We start from the raw sequence: 23,391 nt of genomic DNA, 5'->3' as shown, positions 1-23,391 counted from the left end.
AGCTGAGGATCTCTGCTCACCACAATGGGTGATAGTTTGTGTAGGAGTACAAGACCTGGTGAGGGGATGTGAGAGATCACTGCTAACCCTTCTGCAGCTTAGTAAATCAGCTTTTCACATTATACCTTGTTCACATTATAAATCGCCAGCGCAATCGCAAACACTGAGCACTTTTGTGAACGCTTTTCCCTGCGCTTTTAGAGCGATTTGAGCTTTGTTAAGTGCTTTTTGTCCGTTAATTTTTTTTTCTTCCTAACGACACTCAGGAAGTGAACTCTTTGACCTGGAACAGAATGAATACAATGTATTTATTCTTAAAAGTGCTGGGGAAATTGCTTTTTCAAGCGCTTTGCGATTGCCCTATACTTTGTATTGCAGCGCAAAAAGCTCAGGAAAAGGTGCAGGAGCTGCGTTTGCAATTGGAAAGAAAGCTAATCACTCATTTAAGAAAACTAACATAAAGCAACATTGCAGAATCGCTTTTAAAGCCATTTTTAAAATTGCCAGCACTTAAAAATCATTGAAAATGCTTACAGTGTGTACAAGCCCTATGGCTTTGTTCACATTATAAATTGCCAGCACTATTGCAAGCAATGGCGATTTATGGGATGATTTTGAAAGCGCTTTTACAAGTGGTTTCAGAGCTATTTCGGCTTAGAAAAGCGATTTTCTAAGCGCTTTTGCAGAGCGATTGTTATTGTTACTTATTGATTGATATATTGATGTCAGGAAGTGAACTCTTTAACCCGGGAATGAATAAATACAATGTATTTATTCATCCAAGCACTCAGGAAATCGCAATACAAAGCACTTTTTCAAGCGCTTTGCAATTTCCCTATACCTTCCATTGAACCAAAACTCTCAGAAAATGGTACGTGTAGCACATTTGCGGTTTTAATAACATTGAAACGCTCACATGTGAATACTGTCATAGGAATTCATTGCACAAGCGTTTTTAGAGCGATTTCTAAAATCGCCAGCGCTTAAAAAAATAGAAAACGTTCATAGTGTGAACTTAGTGTGAACAAGATCACAGTTCCACATTAAGTGAATTCAGTTATGGAATCCAACACAATTTTACCCATATAAAGTAAAGGTAGATTAATTGTAACACCTTTCTAGCATTGCACAACTGTAGGATAAAATCAATATAAACCCTTCAGTTAGTGTTTGATCTTACATTTTTACATGGAAATTCGAGGAACCCACTGTACTCTTTCCCACTCCATATTGTTACCCTACAAGCCATGTCAAAGTACAGAATCCCTAAAGGAGAGTATCATAAAGGATGCCACAACTACATACACCACCTACAATACAAAGGATGTTTATTACCATGGGAGAGAAACTATTTCTGAAAAAAAAGTGCAGTAATAATATTTAGAACATGCCGGTCACGACACACAACACTGAGCCAGACTGTTTTATGCTGGTAAAAACGGAATCAATGACTTGATCACAGTAAAGCTAGCCATACGCAGGTGATGGCAGCCCAATATAGCAAGCCATCAGTCATTCCCCAATCTGACATTGATCTGATAGTAATAACTGCTGTACCAATCATGATGATTTAATAAATTCTTGATCAGATTCCTATTGAAATCAAATCAAAAATCAATCAAGCCACTAGACCAGCTACTGATGTACAGACACCCCTGGCACCCCAAAACTTCACCCATTCAAAAGAATTTTATTGCATTGTCCAGTCACCCTCATGATCAATAAACTGTTCAAAATCAATCTGAAGTTTAGCAATTAGATATGTTGAAGTCAATATAAAAAACAGCAGATTCTGTACAATTGAATACAGTGGGGTGCGAAAGTTTGGGCAACCTTGTTAATCGTCATGATTTTCCTGCATAAATCGTTAATAGTTACGATAAAAAATGGCAGTTAAATGTATCATATAGGAGGCACACACAGTGATATTTGAGAAGTGAAATGACGTTTATTGGATTTACAGAAAGTGCGCAATAATTGTTTAAATAAAATTAGGCAGGTGCATAAATGTGGGCACTGTTGTCATTTTATTGATTCCAAAACCTTTAGAACTAATTATTGGAACTCAAATTGGCTTGGTAAGCTCAGTGACCCCTGACCTACATACACAGGTGAATCCAATTAGGAGAAAGAGTATTTAAGGGGGTCAATTGTAAATTTTCATCCTCTTTTCGATAACGTTTTCGCAGGAAAATTCGCGTTTGCGCGCAAAAACGTTATCGTTTCGCGTGAAAATTCGCGATCGCGCTCGATGCGAAAATATGCGCGAAAACGGCCGTGCTAACAGTTAGCACTCTTTTGTGAATCAAGCCCAAAGATTGTTCACCATCATAGTTTAGGGAAAGGATACAGAAAGCTGTCTCAGAAATGTCAGCTGTCTGTTTCCACAGTTATGGAACATATTGAGGAAATGGAAGTCCACAGGCTCAGTTCAAGTTAAGGCTCAATGTGGAAGACCAAGAAAAATCTCGGATAGACAGAAGCAACGAATGGTGAGAACAGTCAGAGTCAACCCACAGACCAGCACCAAAGACGTCGTACAACATCATCTTGCTGCAGATGGAGTCACTGTGCATCGTTCAACTATTCGGCGCACTTTACACAAGGAGATGCTGTATGCGAGAGTGATGCAGAGGAAGCCTTTTCTCTGCCCACAGCACAAACAGAGTCGCTTGAGGTATGCTAAAGCACATTTAGACAAGCCAGCTTAATTTTGGAATAAGGTGCTGTGGACTGATGAAACTAAAATTGAGTTATTTGGGCATTATTATTATTATTTAGTATTTATATAGCGCCGACATATTACGCAGCGCTGTACAGTGTATATATCTATCTTGTCACTAACTGTCCCTCAAGGAGCTCACAATCTAATCCCTACCATTGCCATATGTCTATATTATGTAGTGTAAGTACTGTAGTCTAGGGCCAATTTTTTTAGGGGGAGCCAATTAACTTATCCGTATGTTTTTTTGGAATGTGGGAGGAAACCGGAGTGCCTGGAGGAAACCCACGCAGACACGGAGAGAACCGGGGACCCAGCGCTGCAAGGCGAGAGAGCTAACCACTACGCCACCGTGCTGCCCCCACCGTGGGCATAACAAGGGGCACATGCATGGATGAAAAAGAACACAGCATTCCAAGAAAAACACCTGCTACCTACAGTAAAATATGATGGTGGTTCCATCATGCTGTGGGGCTGTGTGGCCAGTGCAGGGACTGGGAATCTTGTCAAAGTTAAGGGACACATGGATTCCACTCAGTATTATCAGATTCTGGAGACCAATTTCCAGGAGTCAGTGACAAAGCTGAAGCTGCCCCGGGGCTGGATCTTTCAACAAGACATTGATCCTAAACACTGCTCAAAATCCACTAAGGCATTCATGCAGAGGAATAAGTACAACGTTCTGGATTGGCCATCCCAGTCCCCAGACCTGAATATAATTGAAAATCTGTGGTGTGAGTTAAAGAGAGCTGTCCATGCTCAGAAGCCATCAAACCTGAATGAACTAGAGATGTTTTGTAAAGAGGAATGGTCCAAAATACCTTCAACCAGAATCCAGACTCTCATTGGAACCTACAGGAAGCGTTTTTAGGCTGTAATTTCTGCAAAAGGAGGATCTACCAAATATTGATTTCATTTCTTTTTTGTGGTGCCCAAATGTATGCACCTGCCCAATGTTTGTTTAAACAATTATTGCACACTTTCTGTAAATCCAATAAACTTCATTTCACTTCTCAAATATCACAGTGTGTGTGTCTCCTATATAATATATTTAACTGACATTTTTTATCGTAACAACCAAAGATTTATACAGGAAAATCATGACTATTAACAAGGTTGCCCAAACTTTTGCACCCCAATGTATTTTGGAAAAATTGACCCATGTATGGCCACATCTTGTACAAAAGATTTGTGGTTGGAAGCCTAACAACAGAGGCACCACCTGCACATCAACTATCACTGTGAACAAGTTATATCTATTTTCTGACTGCGACAAGATACCTCCCTGCTCTTCTATTATATGCTAACAGCAGTTCTACTTCTATTTATCATTGTTACATGCAGTGCAATGTTTTATATACAAGTAAATGATAATGTATTGAAAAAATGCAGTTTGCTGTATTTAAAGGATGCCTTATGGGGCAACGGTAAGAAACATGACAGTGACTGACAAATTTGCTTCCACAAGAATGACAGACCTCCTCCTATGTCCTGTATTACTGACAAGCAGCAGCGTAAATTATTTAAGTCTTCTAAGCCCACAGGCCATTGTCCTCTGCAGTCGAAGCCAATTTGACCCTGTAAATGGTATATTTGCCTTCAGCAATGTAGAGATAATAAGCCAGGACTGTGTTTACTATATCTTCTCAGTTCCTCCCCTGCTGAAAATCATATGATGATTGAATTGTTTCCAGTTATAATGACTCACCTGTAAATACCAAGCTGGCATTCTCCAGCTCTTCTTGTGGAACCTTGAAGCTGAAGGACTCATTGTAGAAAGGGTCAATGGTGCCTCTCATACATGAGGTTTTTTTAGTTTTCACCAGTTTTAACCCATGAACCAACTGTATCTTCACAAATGGATCTGAAAGAAATATTTCACATTTCAAATTAAATTCCTGGGTAATTTTATGGCAAGTATTAACAATATAAGGACCTAACAATGCTCCTGAGATGAAATGTACTGCTAAATGTGACATGATTGGCCTTCAAAACTAGAGTTAAAGTGAATTCAAGACTTTTTTTAAGCACGATTCATTTTTTCATTATACCTAAATCAACTCAGTTTTGTTAAACAAGAGATTTCAGAATAGGTTAGTTGGACTGCTCATTTAAAGCAATATGTAAACTCTTAACATATAGGCACCTACTGATAAACTGTGTCAGAGGGTGATGGCAGAGACAATGCCTTTTACGCATATCGTCTTTTTTTTTTAAATAGTCTGCCCCATCCTAACAGATTTGGTGAGATAAAGCAGGAAAAATATCCACCTATTTAGAGGGCTGTTAAGGTATCTGCAGTACCAATTGCAACACCTCGTACACACACTGGAAGGAACTCGGTATAGGAGGCCGTTTGGGGATGTGTCAGGTGAGAAACTAGCATCTGCACAGCTGCACCGCCTTCCCACTTTTGTTTAAAAATCTAGCATGCTAGATCTTTAAGCAACAGGGGCAAACAAGTGCATTATTCCCCTCCTTACCTCACTGACCCTCCTACCTCTCCATAGCAATGGTCTAGTCGAGCTACATGCCTGCATGCGTCTATACCTAGAGCTGTCCCTGGCCAACAGGTAGTGGAAGCTATTGGTGACAGTAATTGTGCCTGTTTATGCACTTTAAGGGCCATGTTATACGAGTAACTTAGTAGCTTTCAACTAGTTGCAGCAACCAATAACAGTGAACAGTCTTCAATACATTTTAATACAGTGGCAATGGTCACTGGATGCTAGCACTAGCGACAAATGCTATTGCTGGTGTTAAAATTAGTTGCTATGATTAGTTACTAGTTCCTACAACTAATTTCTACAGACTCAGTTGCCTGTGTAGCATGGCCTTCAGTGGTAGAGCAGTAGACAGATCTTTGGCTGCGAGCTTCAGTCTCCCTTTACTGAAGCTCTTGTTATAAAAACATCGGAATTTTAGTCATTTGTTCACTTTTAGCACTTAAGCCTTTTTCCTCAATTTCAGCACAGGTTACTGTAAGTCAGAATGCAATCTGAACTCACTTTTTGCGATCTATCTGAACGTGCAATATTTGTGCCTCAGAACGTGTGGTGTGAATTGTGAAAATCACAATTGCATTGCAGTGCGTTTGCAATACTGATCATGATTTGTTGTGTGAAATGAACATAAAGAAGAACTGTACTGAAAATAATATAATGAATACAATTTCTTATCATTTACAATATTTATTTATAGATTAATTAGCCAGTGTTTGCGCATTGTAAAATTTTTCATCTCTCTGATTTACACATCTTTAGTTCTGCCAGGTAATCTGTACGGAATGTTCGTTACTAAGAGTTCTATGCACAGAGTGAGATATTGCTTGCTTGGCAGTTGGAAACAGCCGTTATGTCTCACAATGCAATGAGTTTCACAGACAGCAAAGTGTCAGGACCTTGGTCATGACATTACACAGTGGGAGGGGTTTCACCACAATATCAGCCATACAGACCCCCCTGATGTGATCTATTTGAGCAAAGGTAAATATTTCACGTTGGAAAGGGGGTATCAGCTACCGATTGGAATGAAGTTCAATCTTTGGTTTAAGTTACTCTTTAAAGCAGTAGGATCAGCCATACTATGCCAGGGAAAAAACACATATATAAGTAGATAAATACTTGATCTACTTACATAACACATGTATTATACTGTCCACGTTTTGATTTCAGTGAATGTTATATAGTAAATGATGAGAATTCTGTTAGTGGTGGGGGCCATGTCTTTTGCTCACAGTTAAGGCTAACTCGTGATGTCATTTCTGCCCTTTACTTTTTTTCTTGTCTCCTCCAAACGCTGAGTCACCTCAGCCTTGCTTGTAAACACAAGTGAGTAGGGGATTAGGTTTCAGATAAGGAGCTGGCAGGGAAATAAAGGGAAGAGGAGGAATAGATTATAGATAAAAAGAACCCCCAGCATGCAATTCTTTGGCACCGACTACTACAGGGCCAGTGCTCCTTAAGTATGTGATAACTCCAAATCATAACAGCAGAAAACATTTTGAAAGTTTTGAATACAGGGTTAGCATCTTTATCACTTAACCTCCTTGGCGGTAACCCCGTGTGTGACACGGGGTAAGCCGCCGGAGGGTGCCGCTCAGGCCCTGCTGGGCCGATTTACATAACTTTTTTTTTTCAAACACGCAGCTAGCACTTTGCTAGCTGCGTGTTTGGTCTGATCGCCGCCGCCCGCCGCCGATGCGCCGCTACCCGCCGCGGATACAGGCCCCCCCCCGCATACCCCTTTACGCAGCCTGGCCAATCGCCGCCAGGCTGCGCTATGGGGTGGATCGGGACTCCCTGTGACGTCACTCCATTCGTCGCCATGGCGACGGGGGAAGCCCTCAAGGAATTCCCGTTCAGAACGGGATTTCCTTATGGGCAAGCGGCGCCGGCGGCGATCGGAGGGGACGGGCGGACGCCGCGGGGAGGGGGGAAGCATGTAGCTAGCGCTAGGCTAGCTACATGCTAAAATAAAAAAAAGGTGAAAAAAACCCTCCCGTGGCTGCGCAGCCGCGGGAATTATACCGCCAGGGGGGTTAATACACTCAGACCAGTTACTGTTGAAATTTGATTTTTATGGTGACGATACCACTTTAAGTGATTTTTCCCACCTGTACTAAGTTAGGCATCAAAAGAGTTACTCCAAAGCTGACAGATTGTGTTAGTCTTATGGTGGTGGGGCTACGGGTGCTTATTTTTCAACATACAGTGGTTTGCAAAAGTATTCGGCCCCCTTGAAGTTTTCCACATTTTGTCATATTACTCCCACAAACATGAATCAATTTTATTGGAATTTCACGTGAAAGACCAATACAAAGTGGTGTACACATGAGAAGTGGAACGAAAATCATACATGATTCCAAACATTTTTATTCTTAAATAACTGCAAAGTGGTTTGTGTGTAATTATTCAGCCCCCAAGTCAATACTTTGTAGAACCACCTTTTGCTGCAATTACAGCTGCCAGTCTTTTAGGGTATGTCTCTACTAGTGTTGGGCGAACACCTAGATGTTCGGGTTCGCGAACGTTCGCCGAACATCGCCGCGATGTTCGGGTGTTCGACCCGAACTCCGAACATAATGGAAGTCAATGGGGACCCGAACTTTCGTGCTTTGTAAAGCCTCCTTACATGCTACATACCCCAAATTTGCAGGGTATGTGCACCTTGGGAGTGGGTACAAGAGGGAAAATTTTTTTTAGCAAAAAGAGCTTATAGTTTTTGAGAAAATCGATTTTAATGTTTCAAAGGGAAAACTGTCTTTTAAATGCGGGAAATGTCTGTTTTCTTTGCACAGGTAACATGCTTTTTGTCGGCATGCAGTCATAAATGTAATACATATAAGAGGTTCCAGGAAAAGGGACCGGTAACGCTAACCCAGCAGCAGCACACGTGATGGAACAGGAGGAGGGTGGCGCAGGAGGAGAAGGCCACGCTTTGAGACACAACAACCCAGGCCTTGCATGAGGACAAGAAGCGTGCGGATAGCAATTTGCATTTTGTCGCCATGCAGTCATAAATGTAATACAGATGAGAGGTTCAATAAACAGGGACCGGAAACGCTAACCCATCACAGATGTTCATTGTTCATGTTACTTGGTTGGGGTCCGGGAGTGTTGCGTAGTCGTTTCCAATCCAGGATTGATTCATTTTAATTTGAGTCAGACGGTCTGCATTTTCTGTGGAGAGGCGGATACGCCGATCTGTGACGATGCCTCCGGCAGCACTGAAACAGCGTTCCAACATAACGCTGGCTGCCGGGCAAGCCAGCACCTCTATTGCGTACATTGCCAGTTTGTGCCAGGTGTCTAGCTTCGATACCCAATAGTTGAAGGGTGCAGATGGATTGTTCAACACAGCTATGCCATCTGACATGTAGTCCTTGACCATCTTCTCCAGGCGATCGGTGTTGGAGGTGGATCTGCACGCTTGCTGTTCTGTGTGCTGCTGCATGGGTGTCAGAAAATTTTCCCACTCCAAGGACACTGCCGATACCATTCCCTTTTGGGCACTAGCTGCGGCTTGTGTTGTTTGCTGCCCTCCTGGTCGTCCTGGGTTTGCGGAAGTCAGTCTGTCGGCGTACAACTGGCTAGAGGAGGGGGAGGATGTCAATCTCCTCTCTAAAGTCTCCACAAGGGCCTGCTGGTATTCTTCCATTTTGACCTGTCTGACTCTTTCTTCAAGCAGTTTTGGAACATTGTGTTTGTACCGTGGATCCAGAAGGGTATAAACCCAGTAATTGGTGTTGTCCAGAATGCGCACAATGCGTGGGTCGCGTTCAATGCAGTCCTAGACCGAAGAGGTCATAGCCTAGGGTCACAAAAACCTGTTTATTTGGGCAATTTCAATGGTAGTGATGCTGACGTACATAAATCTCAGCCATGGCCGTTAGCAACGTCTGAATTTCACGAAATGTCTCATGCAGGTAGAAGACATATTGTTAGACTTGGATTCCAAAGATGGGGTCCCTACATCTCTGCAAACCAGAGTTACAGGGGTGCAAAATTGGTAAAATCCCCCATAGGCTTTCATTGCCTCCCTATTTCACTTTCCAAAATCTCACATCTTTTCAAAGGGCAATTGCTCAGCAGTGGCAAATTTCCTAGCATTGTAGGGACCCTTAGGGGGAACATGACTGGTGAGTTTCGGCCCCTAGGCCGAAGACATCATAGCCTAGGGTCACAAAAACCTGTTTATTTGGGCTATTTCAATGGTAGTGATGGTGACGTACATAAATCTCAGCCATGGCCGTTAGCAACGTCTGAATTTCACGAAATGTCTCATGCAGGTAGAAGACATATTGTTAGACTTGGATTCCAAAGATGGGGTCCCTACATCTCTGCAAACCAGAGTTACAGGGGTCCAAAATTGGTAAAATCCCCCATAGGCTTTCATTGCCTCCCTATTTCACTTTCCAAAATCTCACATCTTTTCAAAGGGCAATTGCTCAGCAGTGGCAAATTTTCTAGCATTGTAGGGACCCTTAGGGGGAACATGACTGGTGAGTTTCGGGCCCCTAGGCCGAAGAGGTCATAGCCTAGGGTCACAAAAACCTGTTTATTTGGGCTATTTCAATGGTAGTGATGGTGACGTACATAAATCTCAGCCATGGCTGTTAGCAACGTCTGAATTTCACGAAATGTATCATGCAGGTAGAAGACATATTGTTAGACTTGGATTCCAAAGATGGGGTCCCTACATCTCTGCAAACCAGAGTTACAGGGGTCCAAAATTGGTAAAATCCCCCATAGGCTTTCATTGCCTCCCTATTTCACTTTCCAAAATCTCACATCTTTTCAAAGGGCAATTGCTCAGCAGTGGCAAATTTCCTAGCATTGTAGGGCCCCTTAGGGGGAACATGACTGGTGAGTTTCGGGCCCCTAGGCCGAAGAGGTCATAGCCTAGGGTCACAAAAACCTGTTTATTTGGGCTATTTCAATGGTAGTGATGCTGACGTACATAAATCTCAGCCATGGCCGTTAGCAACGTCTGAATCTCACGAAATGTCTCATGCAGGTAGAAGACATATTGTTAGACTTGGATTCCAAAGATGGGGTCTCTACATCTCTGCAAACCAGAGTTACAGGGCTCCAAAATTGGTAAAATCCCCCATAGGCTTTCATTGGGCCTACTATTTACCGTTCCAAAATCTCACACCATTTCAAAGGGCAATGGCTCAGCAGTGGCAAAACTCACCAGTCATGATCCCCCTAAGAGTCCCTACAATGCTAGAAAATTTGGTACTGCTGAGCCATTGCCCTTTGAAAAGATGTGAGATTTTGGAAAGTGAAATAGGGAGGCAATGAAAGCCTATGGGGGATTTTACCAATTTTGCACCCCTGTAACTCTGGTTTGCAGAGATGTAGGGACCCCATCTTTGGAATCCAAGTCTAACAATATGTCTTCTACCTGCATGAGACATTTCGTGAAATTCAGACGTTGCTAACGGCCATGGCTGAGATTTATGTACGTCACCATCACTACCATTGAAATTGCCCAAATAAACAGGTTAGGTTTTCATTGCCTCCCTATTTCACTTTCCAAAATCTCACATCTTTTCAAGGGGCAATTGCTCAGCAGTGGCAAATTTTCTAGCATTGTAGGGACCCTTAGGGGGAACATGACTGGTGAGTTTCGGGCCCCTAGGCCGAAGAGGTCATAGCCTAGGGTCACAAAAACCTGTTTATTTGGGCTATTTCAATGGTAGTGATGGTGACGTACATAAATCTCAGCCATGGCTGTTAGCAACGTCTGAATTTCACGAAATGTCTCATGCAGGTAGAAGACATATTGTTAGACTTGGATTCCAAAGATGGGGTCCCTACATCTCTGCAAACCAGAGTTACAGGGGTCCAAAATTGGTAAAATCCCCCATAGGCTTTCATTGCCTCCCTATTTCACTTTCCAAAATCTCACATCTTTTCAAAGGGCAATTGTTCAGCAGTGGCAAATTTCCTAGCATTGTAGGGACCCTTAGGGGGAACATGACTGGTGAGTTTCGGGCCCCTAGGCCGAAGAGGTCATAGCCTAGGGTCACAAAAACCTGTTTATTTGGGCTATTTCAATGGTAGTGATGCTGACGTACATAAATCTCAGCCATGGCCGTTAGCAACGTCTGAATCTCACGAAATGTCTCATGCAGGTAGAAGACATATTGTTAGACTTGGATTCCAAAGATGGGGTCTCTACATCTCTGCAAACTAGAGTTACAGGGCTCCAAAATTGGTAAAATCCCCCATAGGCTTTCATTGGGCCTACTATTTACCGTTCCAAAATCTCACACCATTTCAAAGGGCAATGGCTCAGCAGTGGCAAAACTCACCAGTCATGATCCCCCTAAGAGTCCCTACAATGCTAGAAAATTTGGTACTGCTGAGCCATTGCCCTTTGAAAAGATGTGAGATTTTGGAAAGTGAAATAGGGAGGCAATGAAAGCCTATGGGGGATTTTACCAATTTTGCACCCCTGTAACTCTGGTTTGCAGAGATGTAGGGACCCCATCTTTGGAATCCAAGTCTAACAATATGTCTTCTACCTGCATGAGACATTTCGTGAAATTCAGACGTTGCTAACGGCCATGGCTGAGATTTATGTACGTCACCATCACTACCATTGAAATTGCCCAAATAAACAGGTTTTTGTGACCCTAAGCTATGACCTCTTCGGCCTAGGGGCCCGAAACTCACCAGTCATGTTCCCCCTAAGGGTCCCTACAATGCTAGGAAATTTGCCACTGCTGAGCAATTGCCCTTTGAAAAGATGTGAGATTTTGGAAAGTGAAATAGGGAGGCAATGAAAGCCTATGGGGGATTTTACCAATTTTGCACCCCTGTAACTCTGGTTTGCAGAGATGTAGGGACCCCATCTTTGGAATCCAAGTCTAACCATATGTCTTCTACCTGCATGAGACATTTAGTGAAATTCAGACGTTGCTAACGGCCATGGCTGAGATTTATGTACGTCAGCATCACTACCATTGAAATAGCCCAAATAAACAGGTTTTTGTGACCCTAGGCTATGACCTCTTCGGCCTAGGGGCCCGAAACTCACCAGTCATGTTCCCCCTAAGGGTCCCTACAATGCTAGAAAATTTGCCACTGCTGAGCAATTGCCCTTTGAAAAGATGTGAGATTTTGGAAAGTGAAATAGGGAGGCAATGAAAACCTATGGGGGATTTTACCAATTTTGGACCCCTGTAACTCTGGTTTGCAGAGATGTAGGGACCCCATCTTTGGAATCCAAGTCTAACAATATGTCTTCTACCTGCATGAGACATTTTGTGAAATTCAGACGTTGCTAACGGCCATGGCTGAGATTTATGTACGTCAGCATCACTACCATTGAAATTGCCCAAATAAACAGGTTTTTGTGACCCTAGGCTATGACCTCTTCGGCCTAGGACTGCATTGAACGCGACCCACGCATTGTGCGCATTCTGGACAACACCAATTACTGGGTTTATACCCTTCTGGATCCACGGTACAAACACAATGTTCCAAAACTGCTTGAAGAAAGAGTCAGACAGGTCAAAATGGAAGAATACCAGCAGGCCCTTGTGGAGACTTTAGAGAGGAGATTGACATCCTCCCCCTCCTCTAGCCAGTTGTACGCCGACAGACTGACTTCCGCAAACCCAGGACGACCAGGAGGGCAGCAAACAACACAAGCCGCAGCTAGTGCCCAAAAGGGAATGGTATCGGCAGTGTCCTTGGAGTGGGAAAATTTTCTGACACCCATGCAGCAGCACACAGAACAGCAAGCGTGCAGATCCACCTCCAACACCGATCGCCTGGAGAAGATGGTCAAGGACTACATGTCAGATGGCATAGCTGTGTTGAACAATCCATCTGCACCCTTCAACTATTGGGTATCGAAGCTAGACACCTGGCACAAACTGGCAATGTACGCAATAGAGGTGCTGGCTTGCCCGGCAGCCAGCGTTATGTCGGAACGCTGTTTCAGTGCTGCCGGAGGCATCGTCACAGATCGGCGTATCCGCCTCTCCACAGAAAATGCAGACTGTCTGACTCAAATTAAAATGAATCAATCCTGGATTGGAAACGACTACGCAACACTCCCGGACCCCAACCAAGTAACATGAACAATGAACATCTGTGATGGGTTAGCGTTTCCGGTCCCTGTTTATTGAACCTCTCATCTGTATTACATTTATGACTGCATGGCGACAAAATGCAAATTGCTATCCGCACGCTTCTTGTCCTCATGCAAGGCCTGGGTTGTTGTGTCTCAAAGCGTGGCCTTCTCCTCCTGCGCCACCCTCCTCCTGTTCCATCACGTGTGCTGCTGCTGGGTTAGCGTTACCGGTCCCTTTTCCTGGAACCTCTTATATGTATTACATTTATGACTGCATGCCGACAAAAAGCATGTTACCTGTGCAAAGAAAACAGACATTTCCCGCATTTAAAAGACAGTTTTCCCTTTGAAACATTAAAATCGATTTTCTCAAAAACTATAAGCTCTTTTTGCTAAATTTTTTTTCCTCTTGTACCCACTCCCAATGTGCACATACCCTGTAAATTTGGGGTATGTAGCATGTAAGGAGGCTTTACAAAGCACGAAAGTTCGGGTCCCCATTGACTTCCATTATGTTCGGAGTTCGGCTCGAACACCCGAACATCGCGGCCATGTTCGGCCCGAACCCGAACATCTAGATGTTCGACCAACACTACACGTGACCCGTTCGGCCAATCACAGCGCTAGCCGAACATTCGGGTAACGTTCGGCCATGCGCTCTTAGTTCGGCCATATGGCCGAACAGTTTGGCCGAACACCATCAGGTGTTCGGCCGAACTCGAACATCACCCGAACAGGGTGATGTTCTGCAGAACCCGAACAGTGGCGAACACTGTTCGCCCAACACTAGTCTCTACCAGCTTTGCTCATCTAGAGACTGAAATTCTTGCCCATTCTTCTTTGCAAAACAGCTCCAGCTCAGTCAGATTAGATGGACAGCGTTTGTGAACAGCAGTTTTCAGATCTTGCCACAGATTCTCGATTGGATTTAGATCTGGACTTTGACTGGGCCATTCTAACACATGGATATGTTTTGTTATAAACCATTCCATTGTTGCCCTGGCTTTATGTTTAGGGTCGTTGTCCTGCTGGAAGGTGAACCTCCACCCCAGTCTAAATTCTTTTGCAGACTCCAAGAGGTTTTCTTCCAAGATTGCCCTGCATTTGGCTCCATCCATCTGCCCATCAACTCTGACCAGCTTCCCTGTCCCTGCTGAAGAGAAGCAACCCCCCCCCTGAGCATGATGCTGCCACCACCATATTTGACAGTGGGGATGGTGTGTTCAGAGTGATGTGCAGTGTTAGTTTTCCGCCACACATTGCGTTTTGCATTTTGGCCAAAAAGTTCCATTTTGGTCTCATCTGACCAGAGCACCTTCTTCCACATTTGCTGTGTCCCCCACATGGCTTGTGGCAAACTGCAAACAGGACTTCTTATGCTTTTCTGTTAACAGTGGCTTTCTTCTTGCAACTCTTCCATAAAGGCCAACATTGTGCAGTGCATGACTAATAGTTGTCCTATGGACAGATTCCCCCACCTGAGCTGTAGATCTCTGCAGCTCGTCCAGAGTCACCATGGGCCTCTTGACTGCATTTCTGATCAGCGCTGTCCTTGTTCAGCCTGTGAGTTTAGGTGGACGGCCTTGTCTTGGTAGGTTTACAGTTGTGCCATACTCCTTCCATTTCTGAATTATCGCTTGAACAGTGCTCCGTGGGATGTTCAAGGCTTTGGAAATCTTTTTGTAGCCTAAGCCTGCTTTACATTTCTCAATAACTTTATCCCTGACCTGTCTGGTGTGTTCTTTGGACTTCCTGGTGTGGTTGCTCCCAGTCCCAATTTTCTCTTAGACAACCTCTGAGGCCGCCACAGAGCAGCTGTATTTGTGCTGACATTAGATTACACACAGGTGCACTCTATTTAGTCATTAGTACTCATCAGGCAATGTCTATAGGCAACTGACTGCACTCAGACCAAAGGGGGCTGAATAATTACGCACACCCCACTTTGCAGTTATTTTTTTTAATTTAAATGTTTGAAATCATGTATGATTTTCATTCCACTTCTCACATGTACACCACTTTGTATTGGTCTTTCACGTGGAATTCCAATAAAATTGATTTATGTTTGGGGCAGTAATATGACAAAATGTGAAAAACTTCAAGGGGGCCGAATACTTTTGCAAACCACTGTATATACATAATATAACATAGTCCATATGTTTTTGTTTAACGTGAACCTGAAGTGAAATTTTGTACAAGCGTTAGATACTTACCTTAACCGTGAAGAAGAAGTGGGTCACTGCAAGCAGCAACGGAGTCGAGGAGGACATGGGAAGCCTCTGGATCATCTAGAGGCTTCCCTCTACCTTGGTAAGTATCCACAGGTGTGCTTTAAATATGCCAATGTTTCCATACAATAGAATCCACAGCTTTAGAAATAAGAAGCACGGCTTACCAGATCCCTGAGTCATATCAGTTTGAAGAAGCTGTTTGGCTCTGATAATATCCACATTTAATCTTCCAGCGCTTGGCAGGTAATTAAGAGACAGAAGTAGTTCTCCCAGCTCAACTTCATTCTAAAAGAACAAAATGTATGAATAAGAACACGGTGCATAGTAAGATTTAAGGTGGCCATACATGTATAAATTTGCAGCAGATTCGACCATCATATAGATTTCTGTCAGATGCCTGTCAGGCCAAATCTGAGAAGAATCTATCTGATGTGTGCCACGCACTAGGAACAGATTTCCAATAGACTTCAGAATATAATCTATTGTAAATCTAATGGAAATCGATCTACATGCATTATCGGACAATTAGAGCCAATGCAACTCTATGGGCCATCGATCTGCTGCCAGCAGAAGATCAACCTAGATTTTCCATCCTGTCAGATAGATCAAATCGCCGCAAATCGATCAATAGATTTGATAGAATTGATCGATCGATGGCTGAAATCGACCAGTGTATGGGCCCTTTTAGGCTTCAAGCACTGGGCCTGATTTACAAAGGTTCTGGAGAACACTGGAAAAAGTGGGGAACGTAAGCCATTTACAGACCTACACCAGATCGGGTACCTGACTTGTGGCTTGGGGTTGGATAGACTGCATGGTGCATTAATAGGCTGGGAGTTGGTAACAGCTATAAAATACTGTGGGTGCAGAAGAAATATACAAAAAACAAAGAAGATTACAAAAAAAAATTAAATAAAAAAAAAATAGTCTACTATTTCCTTGCCTGCTCCCTAGAAATCACGATTGAGGAGTATCTTACGTGTATGACCCCTGGCTAGCTTGACAACGCATCTATCTTTTTCCTTTAATCAGTCTTACCTGGTAAACTAGTTATCAGAGGTATGCGAGATTGATTTCAGTGATCAAAAGAGCCCTGAGACACAATACCATCCATGAGTTTAATTGACAAACAAAATATTTAATCTTTATGACACCTAAATACACTTTGCATAATAATTTACAATACGGTGTATATTGGCGATCCTAGTTTTTCTGTTTCTTTTTTTTTCGTTTTCCGCTTTTGAAGTTCACCCACTGAAAGCCCACCACCGGGTACATTGACTACCATGTTGCAAGGTGATCAAGCATAAACTGGGCAGCACATTGTTTACAGGCAAATTCTAAACACTGACTAAAAATGAATATTGAAAAAAAAATCCAGTGAAAGAAACAGGCGGAAGATGTGACTGTGCAAGTGTGGAATAAATTGAAAATAAATTATGCACACAACCTTTCTGCTCAAAATATATTCATCTAAATTGGGAGCACTATGCCAAAAAAATCAATTTTCTGTTGGCAATAAGAGGGATTATGTAAACAGCCCTTGCCCATGCTGCAGGCTCACTGTAATAAATATGTGGCATGTTGATAGTCATTCAGAATATTTTATCCAGAAATAATGTATTGGTTGTAATGACCAAGCTGTAGAAGCATTGCTAAAACAGAGCATCTGCTCAACCACACATGAAAACCAAAGCCTAGTCTGCTGTAAAACACAATCTATTACCTCTCAGCAGACAATTAAGGTGCAGAAATTTTGGATAAGTAAATAGGCCAGCTATAAACTCTCTTTACATGTGTATAGCATGTTCTCTCTCTACTAACACAGTACAATTATTGCACCTGGCTGCTTCCATCTTAATGATGGTCTATGGACAGTTTAGGCCAAAGCGGCACAGTAATAGCAGAAATTGCTCTGACTATACACAGCCTAAAAACCTGAACTATACGCAGCTAGTTTATCTTCCAATGGATTTTCTCTACAAGTATACAGCAATTACTAACCACAGCCTAATGACCAAACTCTCTGACACTATGGCAGCTGCTAGAGGGCAAAGCTATATATCTTAACAAGTGTTCCTGAGGAAAAAAAGATATAAATGTATGCAAAAGATCAAAGGTCACATCAATGCACTATTAAATGTTGATGTTTCTTAATAAATTTCAGGCCAAAGAAATAAACTATTTTTGACTCTTATTTTGCATCTGTATAGTGGTATAATAGACCCCTTACAGGTGCAATATAATACCTGAGAACGAAGGCCACCATGTGCAAAACTGAACATAGCACTTCCCTCATGAGATCCCTCCTGGCAAAATTCAGTCAGCCAGTTTATTTACTTAGCCGATTCCTCACGTGATTGTTGCCCTGTACACACACTAGATTTGTCACCCTTAACGACTATCAAGGCGACATTACTGGGTTCAAGCGCTGTACATAGACAATGCTTGGCATGTAATGTCAAAGGATACAGGAGAAGAGACAATACACAAGTGAGGGGCTATCACCTGCAAGCAGGCTTAGGAGATAGCAACCTTGCCTGGCAGCTACTTGTTCTCATTTCAGCCAAGACATTATCTGCATAGACTCCTCCCACATCACAAAAAAACACATTTCGGATAAGATCATTCAGAAAGAAAATAACACATTTAAGTAATCAACAGCACTAAAGAATCCAACCTGCGATCATATCTAAGCCAGTTACAATCGATGATGATGATCTAAGATGATTGATAATGTGTTTTTTTTTAGAATCAACTAGGACCACCGGCTTTTCGGTTTTCATAGAGTACGGGTGAGAAGAAGATGCGGATTACGGCACTCTACAGGCAATACTACCAGTCATACAATATTATCTGAATAAACTAATCAAACATATGATAATTCACAAAAATGTACTGGTAATGGACACCTTTAGACTCCTTTCACTCTAAGGGCTTGATTCACAAAGCGGTGCTAACCTACTTAGCACGTCTAAAGTCTTTAGACGTGCTAACCAGGGTGCTAAGTAGGTTAGCACCAGATTTCTCAATCAGATCGCGCACAAAGTTTTGCGCGCGCAAAGTCCTATGCGCGCGCTAAGTCCCATAGGCTTTAATGGGCACTTTGCGCGGAGCGCACTGCGCGTGTAAAGTTTTACGCGCGAAAAGCTCGTTTAGACGTGGTAGGGGTGTTTTCACAGAAGAGCTAACAGTTAGCACCGCTTTGTGAATCAAGCCCTAAGTCTGTTGCCTTGCATCCCAACTGTCAATATCATGGCATCGCAACGTAATACAATGATATTCCCATGAAGCTTTCATATCAAGTACTGTATGTTTCACTGTAAAACGCGTGGTGCGACTTTTAGATTTGTAAGATGCAAATATCCTGGGATACTGTATATAGAGTTATTTATAAGTGTGCTTTTCACATGGAAGACAGCTTTAACATCAGCTTGGCTTTCAGTGATCACTATTACATTTTGGAGGTGTGTTTGAGATACTTTGACAAGTATTAATGTTGCATTCCCAATTATTTAAACAATAAAAACTTTAAAACAGCAGAATAGGACATGCTACATGCAAAGCCAGTCAGAAGCATCTATTCACTGGCGCAGAGCATCAAAATTAAAAGATTGCAATAAACATCCTTCCAAAGGAGTAGAGGAACCGCTCAACCTCGCCTTTATGTCTGTAAGCCAAATCATTGGTGTAGAAAAGATTATGTCATTTGTCCACTGTTCAATATATATAAACATCAGCCCTTAATGGGACTCAGAGATGACATACACTACAGCTCTGATACTTACCCCGGGCTTCCCCCGCCCCATAAACACATTTAAGTCCTCCCGCAGTCTGCCGTTCAGCCACGGTGAGCTCAGTTATGAGGCTCAGTAACCTCATTCCGGGTCTGTAGTAAGAGAGGTGCCCCCCTCCTCAAATCACTGGCCTCAGGAGCTTACAGTCTAATCCCTGCCTCATATCACTGACCTCAGGATGACATGAGACAGTCATTAGAGTGTAAGATTCTAAGCACAGTTAGTGACATTAGGCAGGGATAAGAGTTCAGAATATTTTTACTTGGGGGTGTGAACTGTGTTCAGGGGGTGGAGTTTAGGGCGCCAGAATGCCTGTGCCTACAGGCCTCTGAGTTGTAAATCCGGCCCTGCTATCAACTGTCCTGTAGTAAAAATCTTATCTAAATCTGTCTCAGACTGTTTCTTTGATGCATAAGTGCCTCAGAAAACAGCAACCCAAGTTGAGTTGGAGAGCTCAGAGGCGCTCTTTTGCATAGATAAAAAATAAAGCTATTTAACTCTTCCTGTACTACACATACAAATCAGTATCTCATTTGTTTTTGTTTTTTTTCACTTCAGATTCCCTTTAGGCAGGCTAGCCATATACACATTTATGTTCCCATTCTATTCTCAGCAGAATCAATCACTTGTGACAAAAATGTTGATTTTGGCTTAAAATTGGCCTAAAGTATTGATCAGACATGATAGAAGATTTTGGTCCGATCAATTTTAAATAGTTTCCGCTACTGGAATTGATTGTAAATCAGTCAGCTGCGTATGGGCGGAATTGATTCCTTTCTGAATCGATTCTGACCATTGGGCAGAAATCTGTGTGTGTGTATGGCTTTAAACCCAGATAAGCTGAAAATATCTAATACGTTTCAGGCCACACAGGCCTTCCAAAATGCTTCAGGAAATCATGTCAGAAACAAAAAACAGAAACTATAATTAAAGAAATATACTATATCTATTTACAATATTCTTATGATAATAGAAACATGTCAGTTATTATGTATAACCTTTTTTGATGCTGATAGTGCTGTAGTTATTGTACTTATTCTTTCTCTTGTGCTTTCACTGAGCCACAAACATGAAGCAGAAATGAATGGGCAGATGGGCGGACGCGGATTGGACCGCCCAGAAACTACAGGCGGATGCAAAATGGACTTATTTGCTTGGCGGATGTACTTAACTTGCCCATTTTGCATACGCTCAAGTGTGAACTGGCGCTTAGGCTGTTAAGGTGGAAATGAGCCTCTTGTTCATGACATTGGGCAATGGTTTTCTGATATCTTCCCTACACAGTATCCTCTGTTGTAAAGAACCATGTATTGTTTAGATAGCAAAGCCCCATGATTGTGGGCTGTCTTCCTGGGCAATGCCAGCCTGCATGGAAGTAGAGTTAAAAAGATTTAGGAGAGGAGTATAAGGAGAGATAACACATGAGAAAAGTTTAAAGTAAACTTGTGAGTTTAAAAAAAGACATGGATGACCCAGAGGCTTCTTCCGATTCTCCTGCAGCCCACCAATCTTTGCCGGGAACCTCTTTGTTTTCATGGCCACGCCCCCTCCATGTGCGAGCGCAGCCACACTGCCCCTGCGAGAGTCCTGTCTGCACCTGCGCAGTAACATGGAGCCACGCATGCATGGAGGAAAAAGCCATGCTCAAGCAACTTTGTGCTACTGCGCAGGTGCAAGTCATCTTGTTTCTGTGCAGTGCAGCCGCGCTCTTACACAGACAGGAGAGTTGCCACGCTAATCTCTTCAACAAGCACTTGTCCAGTAGGTTTGGAGGGCGGGCTTGAGGGGGACCCTTTGGATTATCCAGAGGCTTCCCTCTATTGAGGTATTTTTTTTATATTAAACTCCCAGGTACCCTCCCTTCAATGCACCAAAGTCAATGGCGCCTATTCAATTTGAATTTTTGCTCAGGTGATATTTTTGTACCTTAATAACATGCCTATTAAGACACCGACAAGCAAGAAAAAATACAAAATAATTTCATTTTTTTTTTACATACTTTTTGTTATTTTTTTCAGTTTTAAAGTGCTGAAAAGTTCTTATGTACAAAAGATGAAAAACTTTCCACTAAAAGTAAGGTTAATTCATCAAGGGCCATTGGGGTTGTTGTTGTTATTGCTGTCCAATGGTAAAACTGCCGTCTGTACACAACACATGGCAGTTTTACTGGCACTAATGCTACTAGCAGTGGAGCATGTTGCACAATTAGCACAGCTCATGATACATAGGCAACACTTGTGTTGCTACGGTAACGTGTTGTGCAAGTGATGTAATGTGTGTTACCATAGCAAAATGAGCGTTACCCTTGCATTGCGGGTTGCACTAATTGTGTAACATGCACTACTGTAGTGGCGTTAGTATCAGTAAAAATGCCATGCACAATGTACATTTTACCATTAGATAGTGAATCGACACCAATGAGAGATAACTCAGGAGATATGTTTTGTGCATCAGGGCTTGTATGTTTATTATGAGGTTTTTTCCCGCCACTGATGGCCTTGTGGTATAAAGTTATAATGAATGTGACCTAAACCATGAAAAAAAAAAAATTGAAAAGCTTTACTGCACTCTATTGGTGTTTGTGCCTTGTTATCTTATAAGCCTACATATGTTTATTATCTCTAGCACAGAAAGAAGCTGGAAATTAACCGTGTAACACAGCTGTTAGCTAAATTCATCTAGTTAGCCTAATTCATGGAAAAGCAATGTTTACTACCCTTAGTGCATAATCAATGTTAACTGCCATCACTCCCACCTTTCCCGACAGAAAGCTCTGCAGATCTCTTCAAGCTTTCAACACTAATTGCCACTGTTATTTACAAAGAAAAATATTTTATTCCTCTATTTCTGCACCATGTAGAACATAAAGGTACCACAGTCATTTATTTTTGAATCATGGCCTGACTTTATCTCCAAGGCCTACTTGTCTGCAGGTATTGTATTATTCAGATCTAATAAACATTATCCATGCTTCATTTTGATAAATCTGACCCTCTAAGTGCTGAGTATCCTGAAGCTGTCAGAAGATCTATGGGAATACGAGCAACGCTATCCTTCTGCTGGTAATACCTAAGCCACACAGTGGTAGCAGGATACTGGACTTTCAAACAGCATTGGGTGTTGCATGTAAGATCCATCTTTCAAGCCTCCAGAAAGGAAAAAACACCTGGCTGACTCTGATACTGCTAGGGACCTCATGTACCAGTAGGACAATCCGTTTCCAGGTTCTTTGATTATCTTTTAATTTTATCTTTGGTCATTTTTATTCTTAGCATTCTACGGTCTCTTCTGTAGGTGGAACCGTAGAATGCTCAGAATAAAAATGACCAAAGATAAAATGAAAAGATAATCAAGAGCCCAATATAGTGTAGTATATATAATATATGTAGTATCGTACCATAAAAAGGATTATATATGTACTGTAAATAAGTATTATACACACAAACAAAAATTCTAAACTCAAAACCATTTTAGCAACCACTGTCGATGCATATGGGGAAAATACACCTGTTCAGGTTAAGAAGTTGCTCTCCATAGGAATAGGAAAAAGGGTAGATAGCACTCATCCACCAAGGTGGATCACAATTTTTAGTAGAATACAGAGGCGACAAAATATGGTAGAATAAAATTACTAATAACCAATTTAAAATGGTGGGTAATTGGTGAACTTACCTCCAAGACATGAACTAGGATAATCAGCAAAAGGTAAACAATTATTTTGCACTCCAAATAAAAACTGCAACGCGTTTCGCGAGTCCATAGCCCGCTCCCTCAGGCAAAAATACAACAAGGAATAACAGAATCCTGATCAATGGGGGAAAGAGCGCCACAGAGACGCTCTTGCCCCCATTGATCAGGATTCTGATTTCTGTGTTGGAAAGCTGGCCAATGATACGTATGTACATCAGCTCCAATATCTCTAATATCTACCTGTGTGATAACTTTACGTTTGATAACATGCATTTGTAGATCACATCTGACCATTGCTCATCCTGTTCCTATGAATGCTCCTCCTACTTTGTAGATGCAAACAGGAACCTGGTGT

At 42.3% G+C, this 23,391-nt stretch overlaps 1 protein-coding gene across 3 annotated transcripts in view; it reads right to left on the bottom strand.

Annotated features, from left to right (window-relative positions):
* Window positions 1-23,391, bottom strand: part of SYT17 (synaptotagmin 17) — a 263,433-nt gene that overhangs the window by 91,264 nt on the left and 148,778 nt on the right. For all 3 annotated transcript variants that reach the window (XM_068246850.1, XM_068246851.1, XM_068246852.1), the window contains exons 6-7: window positions 15,714-15,834; window positions 4,431-4,586 (exon numbers count right to left, since the gene is read on the bottom strand). In XM_068246850.1, the coding sequence (XP_068102951.1) occupies window positions 4,431-4,586; window positions 15,714-15,834 (277 nt within the window). The remainder of the gene's footprint in view (window positions 1-4,430; window positions 4,587-15,713; window positions 15,835-23,391) is intronic.

Source organism: Hyperolius riggenbachi, chromosome 7 (assembly GCF_040937935.1).
Source record: "Hyperolius riggenbachi isolate aHypRig1 chromosome 7, aHypRig1.pri, whole genome shotgun sequence".
Classification (NCBI taxonomy): Eukaryota; Metazoa; Chordata; class Amphibia; order Anura; family Hyperoliidae; genus Hyperolius; species Hyperolius riggenbachi.
The sequence above is the reverse complement of the archived record's forward strand: the minus strand, read 5'-3'. Positions and strand labels throughout refer to the sequence as shown.